The 26726-nt window shown below is 42.4% G+C and overlaps 1 protein-coding gene across 1 annotated transcript; it reads right to left on the bottom strand.

The window, feature by feature from the left end:
• Positions 1-11518: 11518 nt before the first annotated feature.
• Positions 11519-26427, bottom strand: LOC121293292 (extracellular calcium-sensing receptor-like). Its single transcript, XM_041216193.1, has 6 exons — positions 26291-26427; positions 22767-23052; positions 17327-18157; positions 15356-15583; positions 13559-13682; positions 11519-12417 (listed from the first exon to the last, which is right to left on the bottom strand). The coding sequence occupies exons 1-6, from the start codon at positions 26398-26400 to the stop codon at positions 11519-11521; spliced, it is 2478 nt and encodes an 825-aa protein (XP_041072127.1). The 5' UTR covers positions 26401-26427.
• Between the last annotated feature and the right edge of the window lie 299 nt (positions 26428-26726).

Here is a 26726-nt window from a genome sequence, read left to right as displayed (position 1 = left end):
AATGTCGGATAGGTTCTACCGTTCTCCTAACTAGAGATATTCCTGGATAGAACAATTCAACAATGACAAAAAATCGGAAGAGGGTCAAAAATAATCCAAGTGAGAAAACATAAAGAAACGCACTTTGTAAGCAAGAACACCGAAAGCGACGAGAACACAAATGCGTAGATTGCTTTCTAAGATTCAAAAGTTACACAGGAAATGTCAGAAATGCACACAATGGCAGAAGCAGCTAAAAGGACAGAGAAGCCAAACATTCGGTCTGTAATTTCCATCATCATTCAACAGCTAACAATCCGATGATGTTTTAAATATCTCTGATCTTATTTTTCCAATTGTCATAAAGAATTTATCTCCAAGTGCTAGTTTGTCTTCCTGATGCAGTCGTTACGACTGTAACATGTCCTTCTTGCCGTTTTGTCTCTGATGCCGAAAATCATTTAGTTGATGACAGAAAGACATGTCATCGACCTCCCTTCCACCTACTCGAATGCGCCCACCAACCTCCGCAATACTTCGACAGGTTATACAACTACCGAAACTTAGACATGATGACTACCCCGATTCAAGTATTGGATGCTATTTCACAAACTAAACTTTTAACATATTCAGGGAAACATTCCTGTTCAGACCGCGGTACTTTGAAACAGACTGACCATCTTACTTACTGGAAGCAGCGCATTGGTTGAGGTTTAGAGCGAAACCTGTCATAGGCTGGAGCTGTTCTGAAATGTATGGGAAATAAACCACCCAGTATTATATCTCCATCTTGAGAAACTCCGGAATTGAACTTTTCCCGCTGTTTACATGTTGGTTGAATCGCTAAATTCAACTTGATTGAGAATAGGAACAGAGGTCTCCATATAGAAAGTGACTGCATAACCAAAGTCAAACAACAACGCTCTCGAGACCACTGGAGAAAAGCATGCAAGTCTTCGACTGGAAGTCAATTTATATATTCACGAGTAATCTTGCACTGCAGAAGCACAGCGACACTGGCCATATCGGAATAACTGAAAGAAGGTTCAGCGTCATTGGTTAAGCAGCTGTGATGCAAGATGACAAGCGGGGAGATTATTGCTCAATACTTGAGCCAATTTCTCCCTGTTTGATCAGGTTATTCAAATTTGGTTTGATTGATATTGAGGTTGTCCATCCGGCAGTTATTCATAATTTATCGAAACCTTTGTGTACGTCATTTGTCGACAATAATTAATGTCACAGAAAGGATAGCGATGATTAAGAATAGATGTTTGGAAACATATGTGGACTGCCTTTGATGCCAATTTAAACACGAGGTTTTTTTTACCATTTGATTATTTAGTGGAGTTGACGCACATTTGTTAGTTGTAGATGACATGGAATATCCAGGCAGATTTAACTGGCCTAGTTAGCAGCGCATTCGGTGTGGCTTAGTGGTTTCATTCCGCTGCAGCAATGGGAAATGACAAATGCACTTCACATTTAACAGTGAGTGGACACCAAGTAATTGAAACATTTCGAAAATCTCAGGGATTTCCTAGTGCCCAACATCAAATCAATTACTTGCATTGTGCTTCTTTTTCTGACGCCAATTTCATCTTGTGTTTCAATGGGTATCAAACGCAGTTCACACATGTTTCTATAAATGATTCTTCAAACATTCCTATCCTTACTGTTGTGGTTGAATTGAGTAGGGGAAACACAGGGGTTCCACCTGTTTTGAGTGATGCTATTGACTGCCCAGCCTGTGACAGGGTTGGGCCAGTTAACAATTATTGATTTTTTAATCATCACTGTTTTCTATTCGCGGAATGTAGTTTATGTGTTGTCGACTGATAAAAAGCAGTTGGAAATTGCTGCTCCCAAAGTAGGGGTTCGGATACCTCCCCTGTATACTATTTACGTCAAACAAGAAAGCTTTTGATTTGCCATGTAACCCATAATGTTTCACAAATGCAGTAGGAGGATGTACCCATATATTCCCACAGTTGAGGACTGTATGTACTTCTTGAAATCATTAGCCACTGTTGCATTAAAGTTATAGGATATTTTCTATATATAATTAGATCTTATATCTACCGCTAACTGAATAATGTTCTTTCAAATCTTTATTGGAAGATAATTGGGCATGACGGACATAGATTAGTGATTTTTATTATCCATTCACGGGATGTGAGCTTTGCTGGCTGGGCCAGCATTTATTGCTCATCCCTAGTTGCCCTTGAGAAGGCGATGGTGAGCTGCCTTCTTGAACCTGTGCAGTCCATGTGGGTCTAGGTTAACCCACAGTGCTGTTAGGAAGGACGTTCCAGGATTTTGACCCAGTGACAATGAAGGAACGGCGACATATTTCCAAGTCAGGATGGTGAGTGGCTTGGAGGAGAACTTCCAGATTGTGATGTTCCCATCTATCTGCTGCCCTTGTCCTTCTGGATGGCAGTGGTAGTGAGTGTGGCAAGTGCTGTCGAAGGAGTCCTGGTGAATTCCTGCAGTACACCTTGTAGATGGTACACATTGCTTCTTATGTGCGTCGGCTGTGGAGAGAGTGAATGTTTGTGGATGCAGTGCCAATCAAGTGGGCTGCTTTGTCCTGGATAGTGTCAAACTTCTTGAGTGTTGTGGGAGCTGCACTTATCAGGTCAAGTGGGGAGTATCCCATCACACTCCTGACTTGTGCCTTGGAGTTGGTGGACAGGCTTTGGGGAGTCAGGAGGTGATTTACTCATGGCACGATTCCAAGCCTCTGACCTGCTCTTGTACCACAGTATTTATATGGCCAGTCCAGTTCAGTTTCTCTTCAATAGTAACCCCCAAGGATGTTGGTAGTGGGGGATTCAGTGATGGTAATGCCATTGAACATTGAGGGGCGATGGTTGGATTATCTCTTCTTGGAGATCAGCATTGCCTAGTACTGCTGTGGCACGAATTTTACTCGCCACTTGTCAGCCGAAACTTGGATATTGTTAATGAACTGTGGCCATATATTTTGCCGACCAGATAATTAATCAAATTCTTCGACAAATTCTCAATTTTCACCAACTTAATCTTCGTTACCAGAACATAGGGAAGTGGAAAGTTAAGGAAAGGCAATTGCAACTCAATCATTTAGCGCATTAACTCATCCTTTGTGGAATCGAGGTGTAATTTTGAACGATCCCTATGATGTAGCCACTCTTGTTTTATTTGTTATTTGAACTAAACTTTTCTCATTGTTCTCTAAATAAGAATTCCTGTATTTCGTTTGCAATTCAATGAATTCCATTCATCTCCCCTGTCTCTACTTTACAGTGCACTTTGACTTAAACATTGGGGTTTATATTATCCATATTATTCATTAATATGCTAGCTTCACCAGGTGCTGTTTCTTTCGAAGAACATAACAAATTATAAACTGATGTAAATCAGATAATTATCCACAATTATTACACTTGTTAAAATAGCTTCCATTTGGGCATTGATCGATCGTAGCTTACTAGAAAGGATTTTTTATTTGTTCTTAGCATGAGTGTGAGCGGACAAGATATCATTGTTTGACTATCCTTAGGTACCCTGAGAACACTTAAAACCAACCCTGCAGAGTGGGACTACAGTCATGTATCAGCCTCAGCAGAGTAGGTGAGGTGGTGGTGGCATAATGGTATTGAAACAGCACTTGTATTCCAGAGATCCAGCGTAATGTTGTGGGGAATGTTCTGGTCCCCACCAGGGCAGATAGAGCAATTTGAATTCAATAAAAACCTGGAAGTAAATGTCGATTGTCATTAAAAGCCCACCTGGTTCACTAATGTCCTTTAGGGAAGGAAACTTGCTGTCCTTACCTGGACTGCTATCTGTGACTCCTGACCCACAGAAATAAGGGCAATTAGGGATGGGCAATAAATGCTGACCTAGCCAGTGATACCCACAAAAATGGTAAGGATTTTCATCTCCCTGAAAGATATGAATGATACAGTTTTATAAAAACCATCCAACTACTTTTCCTGTTACCAGGCTTCAGAACTTGCCACGCAGAAGGATTTGAACTCACCACGACTGGGTTTATATGCTTATAGATAGTTATGATAACACTTATTTGACTATTCATAAAAAGAAAGAAACATTGATGAAAAACAAAATAAGAAATGGTATAAATTTGAATAGAATGGACATTAATAACGAGATGTATGCATTTTGGAAGGTCTAAAACAGGTAGGAATTGTATAGTAGATGGCAGAACCCACAAGTGCATTGACGGGCAGAGGGATCTGTGTGTACAGGTCCACAGGTCACTGAAAGTGGCAAAGCAGTTGGTTAAGGTAGTCAGGAAGGCATATGGCATGCTTGCCTTTATCGACAGGGGTATTGAATATAAAAGCTGGGAAGTCATGCTGCAGCTGTATAGATTCTTGGTTAGGCCACGCTTGGAATATTGCGTGCAATTCTGGTCGCCACATTATCAGAAGGATATGGAGGCTTTGGAGAGAGTGCAGAGGAGGTTTACCAGGATGCTGCCTGGTCTGGAGGTTATTATCTACGAGGAGAGGTTGGAGAAACTCGGATTGTTCTCACTAGAGCAACGGAGATTGAGGGGTGACTTGACAGATGTTTACAAAATTATGAGTGGCATGGACAGAGTAGATAGTCAGAAGCATTTTCCCAGGGTGAAAGAGTCAATTACTAGGGGGCATAGATTTAAGGTGAGAGGAGAAAACCAAAGAGGAGATGTGCGGGGCAAGTTTTTTACACAGAGGGTAGTGTCTGGAATTTGCTGCCAGAGGAGGTGGTGGAAGCAGGTACGATAGTGGGGTTTAAGAGGCAGCTTGACAAATACATGAATAGAATGGGAACAGAAGGATACGGACCCTGGAAGTGCAAAATGTTTTAGTTGACTGGCAACATGATCGGCACAGACTTGGAGGGCCGAAGGGTCTGTTCCTGTGCTGTACTTTTCTTTGTTCTTTGTTCTTTATGTCCAAGTTTGAGAATAAAGTTGGAATATTGGAATAGCTAGAAGCATAAAAAAGACCATAGTCCACCAAATTCGCCTTCTACCACCCTGATAGATGCACGATGCAACAATAATGGATTTGCTGATTAATTATATCAATGGACCTCTATCAATGATAGTCTTCAACAGAGCCAGACATGGTCTATGGAAAATCCAATGCTGGACAGTTACCGAGATGCAGCAGCAATGCACAGAGCCCGAGAATGAATAGGGAAAAATCTTAATACAGTCACTTGATTAGAGAGGAGGACAATGGTATAATGGTAAAGTCACTGGACTAGTCATTCACGGAACCAGGCTAATGTTCCTGGGGACTCGAGTTCAAATCACATCATGGCAGCTGGTGGAATTCAAATTCAGTTAGTAGTTCGAGATATAAAGCTGGTCTCTGTCATGGTGACCATAAAACTATCACTGATTGATGTAAAACCCCATCCGGTTCATTAATGCTCTAAGGAAAGGAAATCTGCCATCATTACCAGGACTGGTTAACATGCGATTCCAGATCCACAGCAATGTGGCTGACTCCTCACTGCCCTCTGAAATGGCCACGCCAGACACTCAGTTCAAGGGCAATGAGGGATGGGCAACAAAAGACAGCCTTGCCAGTGGCACCAGATCCGTGAAAGAATGAATTTTAAAAATGTTATATTATCACAATCATGCAAAAGTTGTTATCTAATTGTCATTTTAAAGCATTATTCAGTCTTACTGGCTTTCATAATTTCTTAAAGCATTCATTACGTACAATGATCGTTGCTGACTGCCCCTTGTTTTGGGATGACATCTACTCAGAGCCACATGTTGCTGCTTTGTGACACAACAATAGTATTCCTGAAGCGAGAGACATGTTGCTGAAGCTTTTTATCGTGCACGCATCAGGGCAAAAGCAAGAATAGCAAATTTCAAACAATCATAACAAATTATAATACAGGAGAAAAGGGGTCCTGACTGACCATACGAGCATACAAATTAGGAGCAAGAGTAGGCCACTCAAGCCCTCGAGCCTTCTCCTCAATTCAATAAGATCATGGCTGATCTGATTGTAACCTCTACTCCACATTCCTGGATAGCCCCGATATCCTTCCACCCCCTTGTTTGTCAATAATCTATCCAGCTCTGCCTTAAAAATATACAAGTACTCTGCTTTCACTGCCTTTAGAAAAAGAGAGTTCCAAAGACTCACTACCCTCTGAGAGAAAAAAAATCCTCCTAATCTCTATCTTAAATGAGCAACCCCTTATTTTTAAACAGTGACCCCTAGTTCTAGATTCTCTCACAAGAGGAAACATTCTCTCCACATCCACCCTGTAAATACCCCTCAGGATCTTATATGTTTCAATCAAGTCACCTCTTACTCTCCAAAACTCCAGTGGATACAAGCCTAGCCTGCCCAAGCTTTCCTCATAGGATAACCTGCCCATTTCTGGTATTAGTCTAGTAAACCCTCTCCGAACTGCTTCTAATACATTTACATCTTTCCTTAAATAAGGAGACCGATACTGTATATAGTATTCTAGATGTGGCCTCACTAGTGCCCTGTATAACTGAAGCATAACTCCCTCCTTAGTAATAAACCCCTCTCACAATAAACAATAACATTCTATTAGATTTCCTAATTGCCTGCTGTAGTTGCATACTAGTCTTTCATGATTCGTGCACTAGAACACCCAGTTCCCTCTAAATCACGGAGCTCTGCAATCTCTCACCATTTAAATAAGCTTCTTGTCTATTCTTCATTCCAAAAAGGACAATTTGACATTTGCCCACATTATACTCCATTTGCCAGATCTTTGCCCAGTCACTTAATCTATCTATGCCACTTAGTAGCCTCCTTACATCCTCTCCACAATGTACTTTCCTGCCTATCTTTGTGCCATTGGCAAATTTAGCAACATCCCATCCACCCCTTCATCCAAATCATTTTTATAAATTGTAAAAAGTTGAGGCCCCAGCATTGACCCCTGTGGCACTCCATTCATTACAGCCTGCTACCCAGGAAAAGACCCATTTATGGTTACCCTTTGTTTCTTGTTCGCTCGCCAATCGTCTATCCACGCCAAATATTACCCCCTACACCATGAGTTTTTATTTCCTACAATAAACCTTTGATGTGGCACCATATCAAATACCTTCCTGAAATCTAAATACATTACATCCCCTTTATCCACAGCATATATGATCCCTTCAATAAGTCCCAATAAACTGGTTAAATACAATTTCCCTTTCGGAAAACCATCTTGAATCTATCTGATTGCCTTTAATTGTTTTAAGTGCCCTGCTATTGTATCTTTAAAAACAGCTTCTAACACTTGTCCTATGACAGATGTTAAGCTAACTGGCCTGTAGTTTCCTTCTTTCTATCACTCTCCCTTTTTGAGTAAAGGAGTTAAATTTGCTATTTTCCAATCTAATGGAACGTTCCCCGAATCCAGCGAGTTTTGGAAAATTAAAACCAATACATCAAATATCTCATTAGCCACTTCCTTGAAGAGCCTAGGTTGAGGTTCATCAGGGTCCGGACATTTGCCATGCCACATCTCCAACAATTTGCTCAATACAACTTCTCTGGTGATTGTAATTTTCCTGAGCTCCTCCCTCCGTTCCATTCCCTGATTTACAGTTATTTCTGGGATGTTGCTTGTATCCTTGTTTAATTGGTTGGCAAGTTGACTCTGATTGGCTGAGCCATTATCATGGAGAAAGCAACGGGGAATGATGGGCTCCCCAAGCTCCCACGTAATTCAATAAAGGTTCCAGGCTTGAACATATTCCTTTTGTTTGCAGAGAACAAGATCCTGCATGTGAATGTATGTGGCTTCTATCAAGCATAAATCTTTCACGTTGTGAACTCAACTGATTATCTTAAATAGTTGGTAGTGTAGCCCGTGAGCAGACTCAGGATTGTTCAGAAAGTATTGTCCAATTGCGAAATTACATCTAACAGGCTTTTTGGTTTGGGTTTTGAGAGTCCGAGCTGGTTGAGAACAGTCTGTACTCTGCTCCTATGAACAGGTGGAGGAACATTTTATTTGATTCGCTCAGGGGCAATTATTGGGATGTACAACCTACTTTCCTGGCATCGTATTGGCACTGAGATCCATACAGAATGTTGCTCGATTCTCTTTTTGAACTTATCACAACATCCTATTAGTGGAAAATACCATTCACATCACCGCTACATAGTAGCAGCATGAAATGCTGTGTCCTCTGGTTACTGCCCATTCCATTACTGGAAACAATTTCTATTTATTTAGACTTAGAAGCCTTCCAGTGCCTAGAGATAAATGGGGCAGATAACGAACATGCATTATTTTCCTAGCTTGTTTTTCCTGGATCAGGTCGCTTGCCTGAAACCAGAGGCTAGCTTGAGAAGCGCCATTCCACATCAGGCATGGCTGACCAGGAGTGTCTCCCACTTTTGCCGTTTGCCATAGGCATATTGGAAGGATTTGGAGGCTGGTAATCAACCTGTTTGGCCGTATTATGAATACATCTTCCTTGGCCATCAAGCTCTGGAATGGGATTCGATCCAAAGGTTCTGCTTCGGGGCAGAGGCAACACCCACTACACCACAACGTCTCCTTCATTTGATTTATTTACTCAATCAAAATCTTTTGCAATTTTGAACACCTCTATTAAATCTCCTTTAATTTTCTCTGCTCTAAGAAGATCAATCCTAGCTTCTCTAGTCTCTCAAAGTAAGTGAAATCCCATATCTTATTCTAGTAAATTTCTGCTGCACCATCTCTAAGACCATAATATCTTTCCTAAAGTTTGATGCCCAGAAATGGGCATTGTACTTCAGCTGAGCCATAAACAGTGACTTACAAAGCTTTAGTATACCATCCTTGTGTTTTTACCCTATTTATAAAGTCATTATTAACTGTTCTGAATTTCTGTTACATTTTTCCAGAATATAAGAACAAGCACATTTTAAGGAAAGTCCATTAAATCTAAAAGCCTATTTCTTTTCTGATTTATGTCAATCCATCAATTCAAATACTTATCACATTTTTCTAAGCCTTCTCTTTCCAAAGAAATATATGCATTCCACCTGGATCCATTTATAATTTCTTATCCATCACTTTCAGCATCTTATTCATTATGTAAGGAGGCTACAAAGTGACATAATGGTATTCACCAATAATAGTTAAGTAGGTGGCAAATGGAGTATAATGTGGGTAAATGTGAAATCGTTCATTTTGACAGGAAGAATAAAAGAGAAGCATATTATCTAAATGGTGAGAAATTGCAGAGCTCTGAGATTCAGGGGTATCTGGGTGTCCTAGTGCATGAATCACAAAAGGTTAGTCTGCAGGTACAGCAGATAATTAGGAAAACTAATAGAATGTTATCATTTATTGTGAGGGGAATTGATTACAAAAGTAGGGAGGTTATGCTTCAGTTGCACAGGGCATTGCTGAGACCACATCTGGAGTGCTGTGTATAGTACTGGTCTCCTTATTTAAAGAAAGATGTACATATGTTAGAAGCAGTTCAGAGAAGGTTTACTAGACTAATACCAGGAATGGGCGTGTTGTCTTATGAGGAAAGGTTGGATAGGTTAGGCTTGTACCTGCTGAAATTTAGAAGGGTAATAGGTGATTTAATTGAACCCTTTAAGATCCTGAGAGCTCTTGAAAGGGTGCATGTGAAGAGGGTGTTTCCTCTTGTGGGAGAATCTAGCACTAGGTGTCACTGTTTAAAAATAAGGGGTCGGTCATTTAAGACAGATATGAGGAGAATGTTTTCCTGTCATAGGGCCGTGAGTCTTTGGAACTCTCTTCCTCAAAAGGCAGTAGAAGCAGAGTCTTTGAATATTGTTAAGGCAGGACAAATAGATTATTGATTAACAAGAGAATGAAAGGTTACCAGGAGTAGGCATGAATGTGGAGTTGAGGTTACAATCAGATCAGCCATGGTCATATTGAATGGCGGAACAGGCTCGACGGGCCGAGTGGCCCAGTGCTGCTCTAATTCGCATATCCGTATGTTGGTATGTTCATTATGTCTATTTTGTTTTTAATAGTGAGCAGGGTTTTATTCCTTACAACTAACTTTCTGCTATTTAAATTATACTGCCACATTTATGGTATTAATGTAATTATGTTACTGGACTAATACTCCATAAAACATGAGTTCAAATATATAACAGTTACAGAATTTAATCCCAATTTAACAATAAATCCTGGAAACTGCGCTAGAAAAGTGACCATGAAGCTATTAGATTGGTCTTAAGCAAAATCCAACCTGTTCATTTAAGTTGATCAGCAAAGGAAATCCGCATTTATATGATGCGTTTCATAACCTCGGTACATTCGAATGCTCTTCGCAGCCAACAAACTATCCTTAAAGTGTAATGTAGAGAAACACCGCATCTAATTTGTGCAAAGCAAGATCGCATAAACTGAAATCAGATAGACAACATGCCATTATTTCTTTAATTGTGTTTGGTTGCGCGATTAATATTGGCCAGGACACCAGGAGAACTCCCGTGGTGTTCTTTGAATAATTCCAAAGGAACTTTTGCACCCATCTGAGGGGCCAAACGGGGGTCCCCGTTTAACATCGTTGATTGCTCAATGCGGCCTTGACGTTTCATTCAGGATCATGCGCTTAAGACTGTGCACCGGGGCCTGAACACACGCTGCGCTCGAATTCAGAGCAACCACTGAGCCAAGATTAATGTCTATAATCGAGCAAAGGTGGCTTTATTTTGATGAAATTACAATTAACAGTCAACATTATATTAACTTCTTCCAGTTGATATATCAGTGCCTGTGAAGCATGTTCCAGGATTGGGTGAGTATTTTTCTAAGTTAACTGGTTTTAAATGAACACAGCACCCTGAATATTCAGGATACATTGCACTACAGTTTACTACAACGGCAATAGTAGTAAGTGCAGCGTTTTAAAATGTATAAAAGTATGCAATTTACGGAGAGAAGGAAGATTGATTTCATAGGGTGTCATCATCGCCGCCTTGCGAGCAACCTTGTGACGTACTTCCCGCCCTTTATAAAATCAGCCTGGCTTTCATTCTGTTCAATTCAACAGGATGAAGCTCAACGGGTACTACCACAGGGGTCAGTTCACTCGTTACTTGTTACTTTCCAGGAGAAATTAAAAATTACTCCCACGGGGATTAAAACCTTCTCTTCCGTATTTACATGGCTGGCCACTGATAATTTGTGTTTATTCGTTCTTGGGATGTTAGTGTCGCAGGCAAAGGCCGGCATTTGTTGCCCATCACTAATTGTCTTTAAGAAGGTTGTGATAAGCCGCCCTGTTGAACAAGTGCAGTATATCTGTAGGATGTTGATGGTTAGGGACTCAGCGATGGCAATGCCGTGTAATATAATGGTGTAGTTTTAGTCTATCTCGCCCGATGGGAGACTAACCTGATCAGAGCGGCCACTGGTTTTGCGTTCCGCCTGACTTCAAGTAAAGTCATGTGGGTGGAAAGCGTGCTGTAGATCTGATTGTGTGTCATTTGCCCCCACCCCCGGTTGGGTTGGGTAGGGTTAGAATTACCATGTATGAATGTTAATGTTTACTCATGAGCATTTTTTTAGTGTTTTGCTCTGGTCTCAGCAATATTATGAAGCATTTAGGGGCAAAAATACACAGAAGCAGCCCAAAGCTTGATGACAAAATGGCAAAGATCTCCACTGCTACCGTGTATATGCCGGGCGAGCTGACGTAGGCAGGTATAAAGGCTATCCACACTGCGAAAAAAATCAACATGCTGAAAGTTATGAATTTAGCCTCGTTGAAATTGTCGGGCAATTTCCTTGCTAGAAAGGCCAACACAAAACAGATACAAGACAAGAAGCTAACGTAAGCCAGTACAGTGTAGAAAGCCACCACCGAGCCAACATGACATTCTAGGATGGTTTTCGCACTTTGGTAAGCGGTATTTTTAATTGGGAATGGGGGCGCTCTGACTAGCCACGTGACACAAATGCCAACCTGGACACAGGTACAGAGAAAGATCACAGCCCGCTGTTGGGTTGCTCCAAACCATTTCATCACGTTGCTGTTGGGAAGCGTTGCTCTGAACGCCATCAGCACCACCACCGTTTTAGCAAGTATACAGGAGATGCAGAGCACGAAGATGATTCCAAAAGCCGTGTGCCTCAGCATACAGGACCAGGCCGTTGGCCGACCAATAAATGCCAGGGAACACAGGAAGCACATGACGAGGGAGTTCAGGAGAAGAAAGCTCAACTCGGAATTGTTCGCTTTTACGACAGGGGTGTCCCTGTGTCTGAAGAAAACGGCCAGAACTGCGACAGTTAGACAGGCTCCCAATAGTGCAATTATCGCAAATGTAATTCCTGTTCCATCTTCAAAGGAAAGATACTCGATTTCCCTGGGAATGCACATGGTCCTGTCGGCATTTGACCAGTCATCTGAAGAGCATTTCGTGCACTCCACTGAATCTGTAAATGAAACAGCATGCTGGTCAGAAATAAAAACAGAAAATGCTGGAAAATGCAGGTCTGGCAGCATCTGTACAGGAGGGAACGGAGTTAACTTTTCAGGCCAGAGGTGCCTCACCTCAAAAATGCTGAACGCCTCACTTGCCTAAATTGTCGTATCCTCCATGAACAAATCCTGCTGCATTCATGTCAACAACAGCTGCCAGGTGAGACGGTATTTTGCAAGGATAGACCAAAGAGATTTCTCAGCCCAAACCAGTTTTGCGATCCTATAGTTTGAAGCTTTTATAACGCAGGCTTCATAATACAGATCATTAGATTCTGATTTGCCTTGTCTCCTGTTTTAGTCTTTGCAAATCTGGTGGTGCCTTTATGCAGCGAGTTGTTAGGATCTGGATTACTATCCTGAAAGAGTGGTGGAAGTAAATTCAGAAGTAAGTTTCAACTAGGCCTGAATAAATACTTGCAAAGGAGAAAATGCAGGTCCAAGGGAAAAGAGCAGGTAGTTTGGGAAATGGTAGAGCTGGTTCAAACAGACAGCACGAGTAAGATGGACCGAATGACCTCCGTCTGTGTTGTTAACTGTTGTTAAAGAATACTTTATCTCAAAAAACGTTGAAGTGATATTAAATATGCGGTGAGCTTTTATCTAAAGGATCTGTTAGTAAATGTACTGCCCTGTGTGGTACTGAGCTTCCCAGATCAGGATAGGTCCAAGCTCGAGTTAGATTGTATTAAGTTAAAATTTGCCGGTGTCCTCCAGCTGAGGAAGGGAACATCAGCCAAGGCTCGCGATTGCAACCCAGATACCGCAGCAGCAAAGCGCATGTGCCTGGACATGGTTGATGGACAGGACCAGACTTGTTTATCATGCTCTCCACTATCAAAAGAGCCTTCAAGCAATAGTTTTCACACTTGAAGAATGAAGAGCCGAGCCACGTTAGGGAAGATTTAATGAATTTCTAAGCAGTCAGTCTGACCAGTTATTGGCTGTAGGAACGATGTTGCTCTCGGTAAAAGTTAAGACACAGACTAATTTTGTCTCTGCAAAACTCAAACCTGTAAAGCTGATATTCCGACCCTGGTGCATGCCTCCACTAATATTCCACTTTTGCATTAAGCGCGCAGCAGTGACCATTACCTGTTTCATTACTAATCTCCCCGTCGGCACAAGGCACACAGTCAAAGCAACAAAGAGGTTCGCCATCACGAGACGCTTTTCTCATCCCACGGGGGCAGCTTTCACTGCATGCTGACCAAGGAGGCTATGGACAAGAGCAAAAGATGTAATCAGCCCTCATTGGCCCTCAAAAGGCAACAAAAAGGTCAGACAAGACTGTGATAATTTAAGTAAGCCGTGATTCTTTACAGGTGACACGTAACGCGGTTCCCTCTTCCGAATCATTCTCCAAGTTTCTATCATTCTCTCCTGAATGAGGGGGATGATGGCTCCCTTCTCATCCCTCACCAACACGCCATTTGCCATATGTAAACATTTGACTATTGAACAGTTGTTCGGCTTCACAGGGCGTCACAGTTGACCACAACCCTGGTCTCATAAAATATCCAATCACATGTCCTATCCAGGAGTAGATATTCTACTTTAAATACATGACCTGAAAATAAAATCAGAAAATGCTGAGCAGGTCAGGCAGCTTCTGTTTTCAGTCATAAAGTTGTGATATTCTCAACAGTAATCAATTTAACCATTGCAGAACATGGTGTTATGGCACAGCCGATGATAAATGCTGAGTTGTTCAAATCCCAAAGGGAAACTTGAAACAATTGCCACAACGTGTTTTGCAAGTTGTATAAATTTCGAGATGCGTGTCTTGAATTCAGTCCTAATAAGTCCACCAGTCTTATAGGTTTTTAAAGAACTAGATTAAACATTTATAAATAAGAGAAATGATTTTAAACACATACATAGATCTACAAATTACTACTATGATAACTTCTAAATCCCCAAAATCTTAACCTGACTCCTAGTTACACTTTTGTTAAGGCAACAGTAAGACACAGATCTTAAAAGACCCAGGCAACGTGACACACAATACCCTGAACCAGTCGAATTCAAAATGAGTTTTCTTAACTTCAGTTCTTTGTAGACAGCAGCTTGTGGCATAGATGCCAAAGGCTTTTTATACTTGTTAGATCTTTAAAGTGCCTGCCCTTACACACAGCCTTCACTCCTTTATACATATTTTCCCTTTGAATGCAAATTCCTATTGCTTCACTACGTCTTTGGACTTTATCTTTCTAAGAATAAAAATTTCTCATAGCAATAAGTTTTACCAATAATATTTGGGGAAAATAAACACACTGTTTCTAAACTCCAACTAGCTAGGAGACACATTTCACTCCTCCTTTGAATGCAAATTCCCATTGTTTCACTACGTCTTTGAACTTCATCTTTCTGATAATAAAATCTCTCATAGCACTAAGTTTTACCAGTAATCTTTGGGAAAAATCAACACACTGTTCCTAGACTTCAACTGGCTAGGTGACACATTTCACCCCTCCTTTGAAAACAATCTAGCCTGGTTTATTTAAAAATGCAAATGTCCTTTTACACCTTACATTTTAAACTTCCCCCATGTTTACCATGTTTACATCAAAGCTTTCAGACTGGCTGCCTTTAATCCAATTAAGTCTCTCTCTCACACACACACAACACACATAAAATGAAAGAAAGGCATACAGACACAGGTGCCACGATTTTACAATAAATTCCAATAACATTGAGAATTATTGTATCTTCCTGATAATGGGGACTTATAAATAAACCATTCAGCTGATCGTTAATTAGTTAATTTTGAACACATTTCCCTAACTATTAACCATATTGTAAGCCATTAACCATTGAGCACATAGACTAATAGACTATTTTAACCATTGGGCACTTTATAACCATTTAGTACTTGGAATTATTTTATACCTGAGTTTTGCCACCAGTCCAGACAATAGAATGTTCTTCCAGAGAAAGTCCCAGCCCTGTGGATGCAGACGCATCAAAACGACCAACTTGGACATATTCAACATTACCACTGGCACCTCTTTGCCAATTAATCAAGTCATACGAAGCAATAGCATCTCCATTTTCATCAAATCCTACTTCTCCTCCAAACTGGTCGGTGAATCTGACTTCCTTCAGGTAATGCAGAAGCTGAATAAGAAGGTAAGCAAAGAAGAAAAGGAACAGAAGTAGACCATTCAGCCCTTTGAGCCTGGTCCAACATTCAATAAGATCATGGCTGATATTTTACCCCAGCCCCAATTGTCATCATCTGTATAGTCCTCAGTACCCAAATGTCTATCAATCTATTTCTTGAATTTACTCAAGGACTGACCATCTTCAGCTTTCTGGGGTAGAGAATTCCAAAGGTTCACAACCCTCTGAGTGAAAAGAATTCTCCTCACCTTAGTCCAAAATAGCTGACCCCTTCTTCTGAAGGAATGGAACAGGATAATGTGTCAGCGATCACGACGAATATCAATGCATGTAACCTTTTACTTTATATTTCTAGCTCTCTTCTGTCATCACCATTCGCTTATCTCAGTATTCCCCACCTGACCAAATCACTTCTAAAATGCATTCTCAAGGTGTGGGCGTCACTGGTAAGGCCAGCATTTACTATCTTTCTCTGGTCACCCTGAGAAAGCAATGGCAGGTCTTCTTCTTGAACCAATGGGAACAATTTGAAGCAATTCAATGACTTTTCAGACTATGTCAGGGTGCAGTTAATAAGCAACCAGCTTGGTGTGAGTCTAGACTTATGTATAGGGCTGACCAGGTAAAAATGACAAGCTTCCTTACCTAAATGACACTCATGAACCTGTTGGGTTTTTACAACAATCCAACAGCTTCATAGTCAATTTACTGATAACATGTTGTAAATCCATGTTTTTGAACAGGGTTCAAAGTATCAAAGTGCGATGATGGGATTTAGCCATGAATTCTTTGAATAATTTGTGCATAACTCTGGATTACTAATCTGACAAACTGCCATCTATCCTACCATGAATATGGAAAATATGAAGTAGATTAAAATCTGATGGACTTCAGAAGCTTTTGGCACTTCAAGAGCAGTCACATCCTCCTTCCCTCAGTCTTCCCTTCCTCCTATAAACTAGTAGCTTTTAAAACTCATCTGGATGTCCACTATCTGATCCCGTTAGACGATTATGGATGAAAGAGTGCATTCAGCCTGCCTTAATTAAAGTGAAGGTTACTATGGCTCTGAAACCATTGCAATATCCAATATATTTACTCAATGAATCCAGGGTTTTGCCTCAGTATTTGCCTATCTGCAAATACATTTCACACATTGGTCTTAAATAAGGAACAGAAATCAAAAAAATCAAAGGGATGATGAACGGCACAAAGTGAAAACAATGGAGTACATGTCAGAATAACTAATAATAGTTGTACTTTAGATTCTAGAGAATCCTGTGCATAAATGGAGAGACAGGAAGGATTTTGTGGTATCTATCCTAAAATTACATTTTACTAATTTGAACCTGTGTTCCCTATTTCGAATTCAACCACTCAATTTACAATAATGCTCCTACTTAATTTTGTCCATGCTGTTAACAATCTTAGACATCTCTATCAGATTATTTATCGAAAGAGGGATGAGATGAAGATTTTTTTGTACGCAGCAAGTTGCTACGATCTGGAATGTAATGCCTGGTAGATGGTGGAGGCAGATTGCATAGTAACTTCCAAAAAGGAATTGAATAAATATTTGAACAGGAAAATTTTGCTGGGCTACGAGGAAAGAGCAGGAGTATGCGATTGGTTGGATGGGTCATTCAAAGAGCTGGCACAGGACTAAAGGGCTGTGTGCGTTTCAGAATCCCCAATAAAAAGGAACAGTTCTACAGATATTTCACATACACTGCTCACCTGCCATGGTTCAAAGTTGTGTATACTTGCGCAACTCCTATTTATAAAAGGTCCTTTATCACTTTCACATAAGCTTAAACGATGCAGTGCGTGGGCAATGGCATAAACACCCTTGTACACATTGTACGATACTCTTAGTTGTGAGGTGTCAGAATATATGGTACTGATATCTTCCAGGCTCTCTGAACCTGTGCATAAGCGGACTCCGAGAGTTGCTCTTTCGGTGATATTTTTGGGCAGTTTAAACTTACAGGCAAACAGCTCTTCCCAGAAGACGTTGACAAAGTTGTCGCTGTCATGTGTGGAAGGCTTCACCCGGAGGAGGAATTCCCGGAGCCCGGGAATTTCTGCCCGGCGAAACGAAAAGCCGATCGCTCCTTCCAGATATGGCAGGAACCGTCCGGTGAAAAGCACAGCCCCAGTGATCCACGCTTCACTGGCGAGCCACTGAATCCCAGTGACATTCTGGCGAGCGACCTCCTCAATCAACTGAAGCATTTCCCTCTCGGGGGTAAATACAACAATGACCTTGGCCGAAGATCTTTTTATAACGTTCACCATTTGAGATATCTTCGCCGCGTTGTAAATCTTGGGCAGAATGTAGGAGAAAGCGATACAAGCGCCAAATTCCGTGACCTGTTCTTGGAATTGCTGAATCCCAAATCTCCCGTAATCGTCGTCATTGACAAAAGCTCCAATCCAAGTCCAGCCAAAGTGTTTCACAAGTTGCGCCAAAGCCTTTGTCTGAAAGTAATCGCTGGGGGCTGTCCGGAAAAATGCCGGATACCTGTGCCTGTCACTTAGACAGGTACAAGTAGCAAAGTAACTGATCTGGAAAAAAAGAAACAAAAGAAAGTGACGTGATTTACTTAGAGGCCGCAATGATTTATTTAGAGGCCGCAATGAAGAGCCAGGCCCATAATGAATACAAAATATAGCCCAAGACCTAACCCATAATCCAGGACCGGGCACTGTACATAGTTCACGAATGGGGCCGTAGGCAGGGTCCACAATCCAGGCCCAGTGGTCCAGGATCACGTCTATAATTTAAGGCCAGGCGCATTGTCCAGGCCTCTAGCCCTGGGCCCATAGTACAGAACCAGGGCCATAGCCTGGGGCCCATGCTGCAGCTAATGGTGCCGAGTCCAGTCACGGCCCATACAGCTGAACTGAGGCGGTGGAAGATGAGCCGCCAATGCGCTATCGCACCTTTTTCCCCAGTGGCACGAAGGTCAAAACCTGTCCCGATCGATTTCATTCTAATCTGCCCTACTTTAATATTTTTAAACGCCTCCATTAAATCTGCTCCGTTCCATAAACACAGGTCCATTCTTGTACCGCCATTATTCTATTCAAGGCAACCGCGCTGCACAAACAAGTGACCTCCCATCATCAACCGCAGCAGGACAGAAATTATCCCCTCCCCCGAACATTTCATCGCCTCAGGCTGTATCCACCAACCTGATTCCCATTCAGACACTTCTGAAGGTGCCTTTATGTGGCGTTATATATGTGTGCATTTTGCCATCAGGTGAGAAAGGATCAGGCTCTAGGCGTTTACAGCGCAGAAGGAGGTCATTCGGCCCATCGTGTCCGCACCGGTCAACAAAGGTCTGACTACGCTAATCCTATTTTCCAGCGCTTGGCCTGTAGCCCTGGAGACTATGGCAACGCAAGTGAATATGTAAGTATTTCTTAAACGTTACGAGAGTTTCTGACTCAACCATCCTTTCAAGCAGAGAGTTCCAGACTCCCACCACACTCTGGGTGAAAGGATTTCTCCTCAGCTCCTCTCTCAGCCTTCTACCTCTTACCTTAAATCTATGCCCCCTGGGTATTGACCCCTCTACTAATGGAAAAAGTGCCTTCCTATCTAATCTATATATGCCGCTCCTAATCATATACACCTCTATCAGGTCCACCTCTCAACCTTCGCTCCTCCAAGGAAAATAAACCCATCCTTTCGAATTTTTCCTCATAGCTCAGACCCTCCAGCCCAGGCAGCATCCTGTTAAATCTCTTCTGTGCAAATCTCTCCAGTGTAATCACATCCTTCCTATAATGTGGTGACCAGAACTGCACACAGTACTCTAGTTGTGGCCCAACCAGAATTTTATACAGTTCCAGCATAACCTCCCTGCTCTTGTATTCTATGCTTTGCCTAAGAAAGGCAAGTATCCCATATGTCTTCTTAACCACCTTATGGAAAAGATCTAGCTACTAAAGACTGGGCATCCATGAGACACTATGGGCCATCAGCAGCAGCAGAATTGTACTCGAACACAATTTGTAACCTCATGATCTGGGAAATCCCTCACTCTACCATTACCCTAATGCCAGGGTATCAACCCTCATTCAATGAAGAGTGCAGGATGACATGCCAGGTGCAGCACCAGGCATACCTTAAAATGAGGTATCAACCTGGTGAAGCTATAACAAAGGACTACTTGCATGCCAAACAGCATAAGCAGCAATTGATAGACAGAGCTAAGCAACCCCACAATCGTCAGATCAGATCTAAGCTCTACAGTCCTGCCACATCCAGTCATGAATGGTGATGGACAATTAAACAACTCACTGGAGGAGGAGGCTCCACAAATATCCCCATCCTCAATGATGGGGGAGCCCAGCACATCAGTGCAAAAGGTAAGGCTGAAGCATTTGCTACAATGTTCAGCCAGGAGTGCCAAGTGGATGATCCATCTCAGCCTCGTCTGGAGGTCCCCAGCATCACAGATGCCAGTCTTCAGCCAATTCGATTCAGTCCACCACCCCATCAGTCTACTCTCGATCATCTATAAACTAATGGAAGGGGTCATCGACACTTCTATCAAGCAGCACTTGCTTAGCAATAACCTGCTCACTGATGCCCAGTTTAGATTTCACCAGGGCCACTCAGCTCTTGACCTCATTACAGCCTTGTTTCAAACATGGACAAAGAGCTGAATTCCAGAGGTGAGGTGAGAGCAACTGCCCTTGATCTCAAGGCCACATTTGACCAGGCGTGGAATCAAGGAGCACTAGCAAAACTGGAGTCAAAGGAAATCAGCGGGAAAACTCTCCACTGGTTGGAGTCACACCTAGCACTAAGGAAGATGGTTGTGTTTGTTGGAGGTCAGTCATCCCAGCTCCAGGACATCACTGCAGGAGTTCCTCAGGGTAGTGTCCTCGGCCCAACCATCTTCAGCTGCTTCATCAATGACCTTCCTTCCATCATAAGGTCAGAAGTGGGGATGTTCACTGATGATTGCACAATGTTCAGCATGATTCATGACTCCTCAGACACTGAAGCAATTCATGTCCAAATGCAGCAAGACCTGGACAATATCCAGGCTTTGGCTGACAAGTGGCAAGTAATGTTTGCATCACACAAGTTTCAGGCAATGATGATCTACAACAAGAGATAATCCAACCATTGCCCCTTGATGTTCAGTGGCATTACCATCACTGAATCCCCCACTATCAACATCCTGGGGGTTATTATTGACTAGAAACCGAACTAAACCAGCCATATAAATACTGTGGCTACAACAGCAGGTCAGGGGCTAGGCATCATGAGATGAGTAACTCACCTCCTGACTCCCCAAAGCCTGTCCACCATCTACAAGGTGCAAGTCAGGAGTGTGATGGAATACTCTCCATTTTCCTGGATGAGTATAGCTCCTAAAACACTCAAGGAGCTTGACACCATCCAGGACAAAGTAGTCCGTTTGATTGGCACCACATCCACAAACATTCAATCCCTCCACCAACTATGCACAGTGGCGGCAGTGTGTACCATCTACAAGATGCACTGCAGAAACCCACTACGGCTCCTTAGAGAGCATCTTCCAAACCCACGAACACTACCATCTAGAAGGACAAGGGCAGCAGATAGATGGAAACAGCACCACCACCTGGGAGTTCCCCTCCAGGTCACTCACCATCTTGACTTGGAAATATATCGCCGTTCCTTCACTGTCACTGGGTCAAAATCCTGGAACTCCCTCCCTAACAGCACTGTGGGTGCACCTACACCACATGGACTGCAGCAGTTCAAGAAGGCAGCTCACCACCACCTTCTCAAAGGCAATTAGGGATGGCCAATAATTGCTGACCCAACCACCAAAGCCCACATCCCGTGAATTAATTTTAAAAACTTCTTGATCATAACCCCTACATTTAAATCCAAATCATTTATATACACCACAAACAGCAAGGACCCCAGCACGGAGCCCTGCAGAACCCCACTGGAAACAGACTTCCAGTTACAGAAACATCCTTCTACCATCACCCTCTGCTTCCTACCTCTCAGCCAATTTTGGGTTCAACTTGGAGGTGCAACTTTGCCTTGGATCCCATGGGCTCTTACTTTCTTGACCAGTCTGCCATGAGAGACCTTATCAAAAGCCTTGCTAAAGTCCATGTAGATGACATCAAATGCATTACACTCATCAACACTACTGGTTACCCCCTCAAAAAATTCGATCAAATTTGTCAAACATGACCTTCCCTTAACAAATCCATGATAACTATCCCTAATTAATCTGTGTCTCTTCACATGCAGATATATTCTGTGCCTCAGAATTCTTTCTAGCAACTTCCCCACCACCGAGGTTTGACTGACTGGCCTGTAATTTGCTGGTCTACCCCTTCCTCCCTTTTTTAATAATGGGGGAACATTAGCAGTCCTCTGGCACCTCACCTGTGGCCAGAGGGGATTTGAAAATTACTGCCAAGGCCCCTGATATCTCTTCCCTTGCCTCCCTCAACAGCCTGGGATACATCGCATCCAGGTCTGCGGATTTGTTCACTTTTAAGGCTACTAAACCCGTTAGCCCCTACCCCCACCCCCCACCCCATGTCTATGTTAAATTCCTCTAATATTTCACAGTCCTCCACCCTGATGTCTATATCTGCATCGTCCTTTTCCATCGTGAAGGCCGATGCATCGGCGTTGACTGTTATACCCGCTATTGTTTTAAATAGTCTAAGACATGCTATCAACGCTCACAGTTAATCAACAAACACTTCGGTGACGTATAAGAAGCCCATGAGTCCCTATTGAATAGTTTCCAGTTCTGGCCTTTGTGCATCTGTGATGTCCTATGTTCAGCCATTGGTAATCGTATCCGCAGCTTCCGAGACCCCTATGCTCTGGAATCCCCTCCCTAAACCTCTCTGCCTCTCCACTTATCTCTCTAACTTTCAGATGCTGCTTCAAATTTCACTCTTTGACCAAGCATTTGGTCATTTGGCCTCGTGCTCTTTATATGACTCGCTGCCAAGTTTTGTCGGCTTTCTTTCCTGTGAATGCCATAGGCTGATTTATCACTTAAGGGGGCTGTAATCAAGCAAGTTGTCGTTGCCCCAACAATGAGTCAAAACATATAGTAAGCAGGAAAATTGCCGCAAAAGAAATTCGGTAACGGAGAAGAAGGTTAAAGTGGTGAAAGCTTACAATGGGAACCTGGAACGGTCCTGTTGTGCTGGCAATGATACTGGACTGAAGCGATCCGGCTTCACCGATTATTGCTGGAACAGACACTGCCCCTTTGCACGTGCTGTTTGACATGTGCTCTCCAGCACCACTGAGAAATGTCATAGCTGCTCTCAGGGAGTAGATATCACAAGTGTCGTATACCCTATAGCCCAGGGTGATATTGGGCAAAATTCTCGCCTCCTTGTTTATTTCTCCAATGGTAAAGATCATCGTCTGTAACCAGCGAAAGGCTCTGAAATCAAATCTGTCCAGCACACATTAATCCCAGTATCACAGGCACAGATATTCCTTCATTCGTTTTAACCATTTGCCGTTGAACTAATGTTTTGAAGCATTTTTATAATGATTCATTCGTGGGATGTAAGCATCGCTAGCAGGTCACCTTTCCCGATTGCCCTTGAGAAATTATCAATATCTTAAAGAAAATACGCAACACTAGAACTTAAAAATATCCCTATGTGCTTTTAAAACATGTGGCCAATTTTATATTTTATATTGGAAGCCACAGAATAACGTAAGTGAATTGGAAGTATTTGCTACTGAAGCCACGGTGACAGAGGAGGAAACTTTGAATTTGCCTGGAAACCATTCCAGGGATATGAGCATCATCATCAAGACGGGCATTTATCCCCATTCCTCGTCACCCTGAGTTTCATGCTTGCTAGGCCACTTTAGACGCGCTGGATTGGAGACAGTCAAGACGACGGCCAATACTCCAGACGAACGGGGCAAGTGTGAGGGGCACGTTTAGGACAAAGAGAATAAGCATTTCTCTGCACAAGAGTTACCAAACACTGGAGCAGGTGGGATTACATCGGCACAAGAGCCTTCCTCATGCAAAGATCTGGCAGAAAAAAGCAATTATTAGCAGACCTGATGAAAGGTTACAAACCTGAACTGTTGAATGGCTGCTACCAGTCCTGCTTGAGTATTTCCAGCATTTTGTTTTTAATAAAGCAGAAATTAGCTTCGGCTAATGATACAATGAAGATTCAAAGTTGAAACTAACCTTCAGCTCCTCCAAACAGACTGAGCATCTTCCTCCTGACTTGTACAACTTGCATTTTCTGCTTTGGATTTTTGAGCATTCTAATGTCGTGACTTCCACATTAAGTGCATGTATGGGCGTTTGATGAATTTGCATACTGCTTATCAGAAAGCACAAAGTTTAAGGGAGCACAGCACATCTCAAATGGGAGTTTTCATATAATCACAGAATCACCTTTTGGACCATCATGCTTGTGTTGGCTCTTTGAACCAACTCTTCAATAATCCCACTCATCTGCTCTCCCCCCAGATCACTGTAGTGTTACTATAACATTACTGGTGCAGAGAAATGTTTATTCTCTTCGTCCTAAACGTGTCCTTGCTTGGACACAAGCTTACATTCTCCACTACTGCATCCAAATTGTCACTTCGCATGTGCACAACTAAGCCGGGAAGTGGCGTTAGTGGATCGGTTAGATAGAAAGGAATTTAAGCCATAATTTTAACCTAAATGCCGGGGTGTGGCGGGTGGGGGGAACAAGATGAATTTAGATCAGACGCCGGTTTTACGGTCTGCAAGAAATCGGATGGAGATTAAAACGAGCATCCGCCCAGAGCCCACCCCGTTCCACCAAGTGGATTAAATTAAATCCGACACTTCAGGGACAGAGATAAAAACAAAAAAACTGCGGATGCTGGAAATCCAAAACAAAAACAGAATTACCTGGAAAAACTCAGCAGGTCTGGCAGCATCGGCGGAGAAGAAAAGAGTTGACGTTTCGAGTCCTCATGACCCTGTCGAAGGGTCATGAGGACTCGAAACGTCAACTCTTTTCTTCTCCGCCGATGCTGCCAGACCTGCTGAGTTTTTCCAGGTAATTCTGTTTTTGTTTTTTTACTTCAGGGACAGAGATGTTCGCAGTTGCCTTCACACATCACCAAGCACTCAGTTGCGAAGCAGCCCAGAACCGGCTGCGCGTCTGCCGGTTGGATTGGTGTAGCGTGCGGGTAGATAAATCAAAGAGGAAGAGAAAACCTGGAGGAACATTTAAGTGGAGAAATTATATCTTAGGGCAGGTGCAAACTGACCAGTAATGGATTCGCTGCCCGACATGCACCTCGCCAATTTGAAGATTAAAATTCAAATTTGAAAATTTGAATATTAAACCGTCTGTGTAACGCTTGGTCACTCCTTTACTGATAATGAGATTCTGGGTGTGATACAACAGTACCATCAACTGAATATAACAACCCTGTGTTAAGGAATAGGTTGCACGCTCTTCCCCGTATATTATTCCCGGTATATCATACAACGTGGTAACATAGCAGAGAACTGATGATCTGAAGACATGAGCTCAAATCCCCACAGCGTAGCAGGGGAATTTAGACTGAATTAATTAAACAAATTTAGAATTAAGAAATTAATGTCAGTAACTGTGACCATGAAACTATTGGGTTGTTATAAAAAAAAACAGCTGGTTCATGAATGTCCTTTAGGGAAGGAAAAAATCTGCCGTCCTCACCCGCCCTGGCCTTTATGCAACTCCAGACCGACAGCAACGTGGTTGACTCTTAAATGGCCTAGCAAGCTTCTAGTTTGGATTCAAGAATGCAGCTCACCATTCCCTTCTAAGGGGCTATTGGGGAGAGGAAATACATATTGGGCTTGGCAGCAATGCCCACATCTCATGAATAAAATTCATCCAGACGCTCAGTCACCATATCTCTGTCCTCTGGACTTGGAAAGAAAGAGCAGTGATATTAACATATTACAAGCAAATAACAGAAGAAAAATTAATAGCCAACAGTTGTCAGAAAGGATAATTTACGTAATTGTCAATAGAACTGAAAATCAAATTTATCGAAGAATAAAATGCAATTTATTTGTTGTATATTGATTGTCGCTCCTTTCTCTTTTGCTCTTTCCTCGCCATTTTCTGAACTTTCTTTGTATATACCTCCTAAGCAATAAGGAACCGGTACTATACTCCGGCTCCTCCCTCCGTCTCACAGTTTCCAACTCGAACTCATCCCTTTTGAGGATCCTAAAGCTGGAGAACTCATTGCGTCTCCCAATTTTGTTTTACGTCCAAATCCCACGGGAATAAAATTCAACTTGGCGCGGGGTCATAAAGCGGGCAGCCGCAAATTGGGCGCAAGTTATTCGCCCGTAAATTCATGGAAAGAGAAATCAGGCGGGATGTGCAATGGCGGCAGCTTAGTTACCGCCCGTTTTGTGTCGAGCCGTCCAAAATTAAGCATTACCCCAGCCAACATTCCGGCAAGGCCTTAAACTCCGTGTCCCTTTCTCTAATTTATTTGGCGTTGTCTTCTACTCTTCCTAACAGCGGTGTTGCCTTTCATTATAGATTCCGAACCTTCATCAATATTTAAAGTAAAATTGTGATGTTCCACAGGTGAGTCACCAGAACCCCAGTGAAGAAACTATAAAGTGCCTATGCAATATTTGAAACATCGAACGGACATTGACTCACCCCGTGCAGCGTAACTCGTCAGGTTTTGCCCGAAAGTGAAGTTCTGGTATATTAACATACAAACTCACGGGAAACAATCCTCCAATTGTCACGTCGCTGTACTGTGCCATCCCAGGTGAAACAAAGTGTTCTTGTAGTTTGCATAATCCAGTTGCTTTGGATTGGAGAGCGAGTACAGAGAGCAGGATGACTAAAGATAATTTCCAGTACATTGCAAGTCTCAAAGGCAAGCAGCATATTAAAATGATTAGAATACCTTATATATCAACCACTTATACGGACCCATTAGATATGTGAGACCGTGGGGATTTCTAAATACGGCTTCGCTTAATCCCAAATGATCCGAGCCCTATTCCTAAAACGGAACTTCATTAAAAAAACATATGTTCCCCTCCTGCTTCTGCTTCCTGTGCATCGTCCTGGGCGGTTTAGTTAA

Source organism: Carcharodon carcharias, chromosome 2 (genome assembly GCF_017639515.1).
Source record: "Carcharodon carcharias isolate sCarCar2 chromosome 2, sCarCar2.pri, whole genome shotgun sequence".
Taxonomy (NCBI): Eukaryota; Metazoa; Chordata; class Chondrichthyes; order Lamniformes; family Lamnidae; genus Carcharodon; species Carcharodon carcharias.
The sequence above is the reverse complement of the archived record's forward strand: the minus strand, read 5'-3'. Positions and strand labels throughout refer to the sequence as shown.

What these genes read in the sequence shown, in the direction of transcription:
- LOC121293292 (XM_041216193.1), bottom strand. Translation starts at nt 26,400, where the DNA reads ATGGCACAGTACAGCGACGTGACAATTGGAGGATTGTTTCCCGTGAGT. An exon ending in GACGAGTTACGCTGCACGGG is followed by an intron (nt 23,053 to 26,290) that starts GTGAGTCAATGT and finishes TGTGCTGGACAG; the next exon opens with ATTTGATTTCAGAGCCTTTC. An exon ending in ACAACTTTGAACCATGGCAG is followed by an intron (nt 15,584 to 17,326) that starts GTGAGCAGTGTA and finishes CTTCTTATTCAG; the next exon opens with CTTCTGCATTACCTGAAGGA.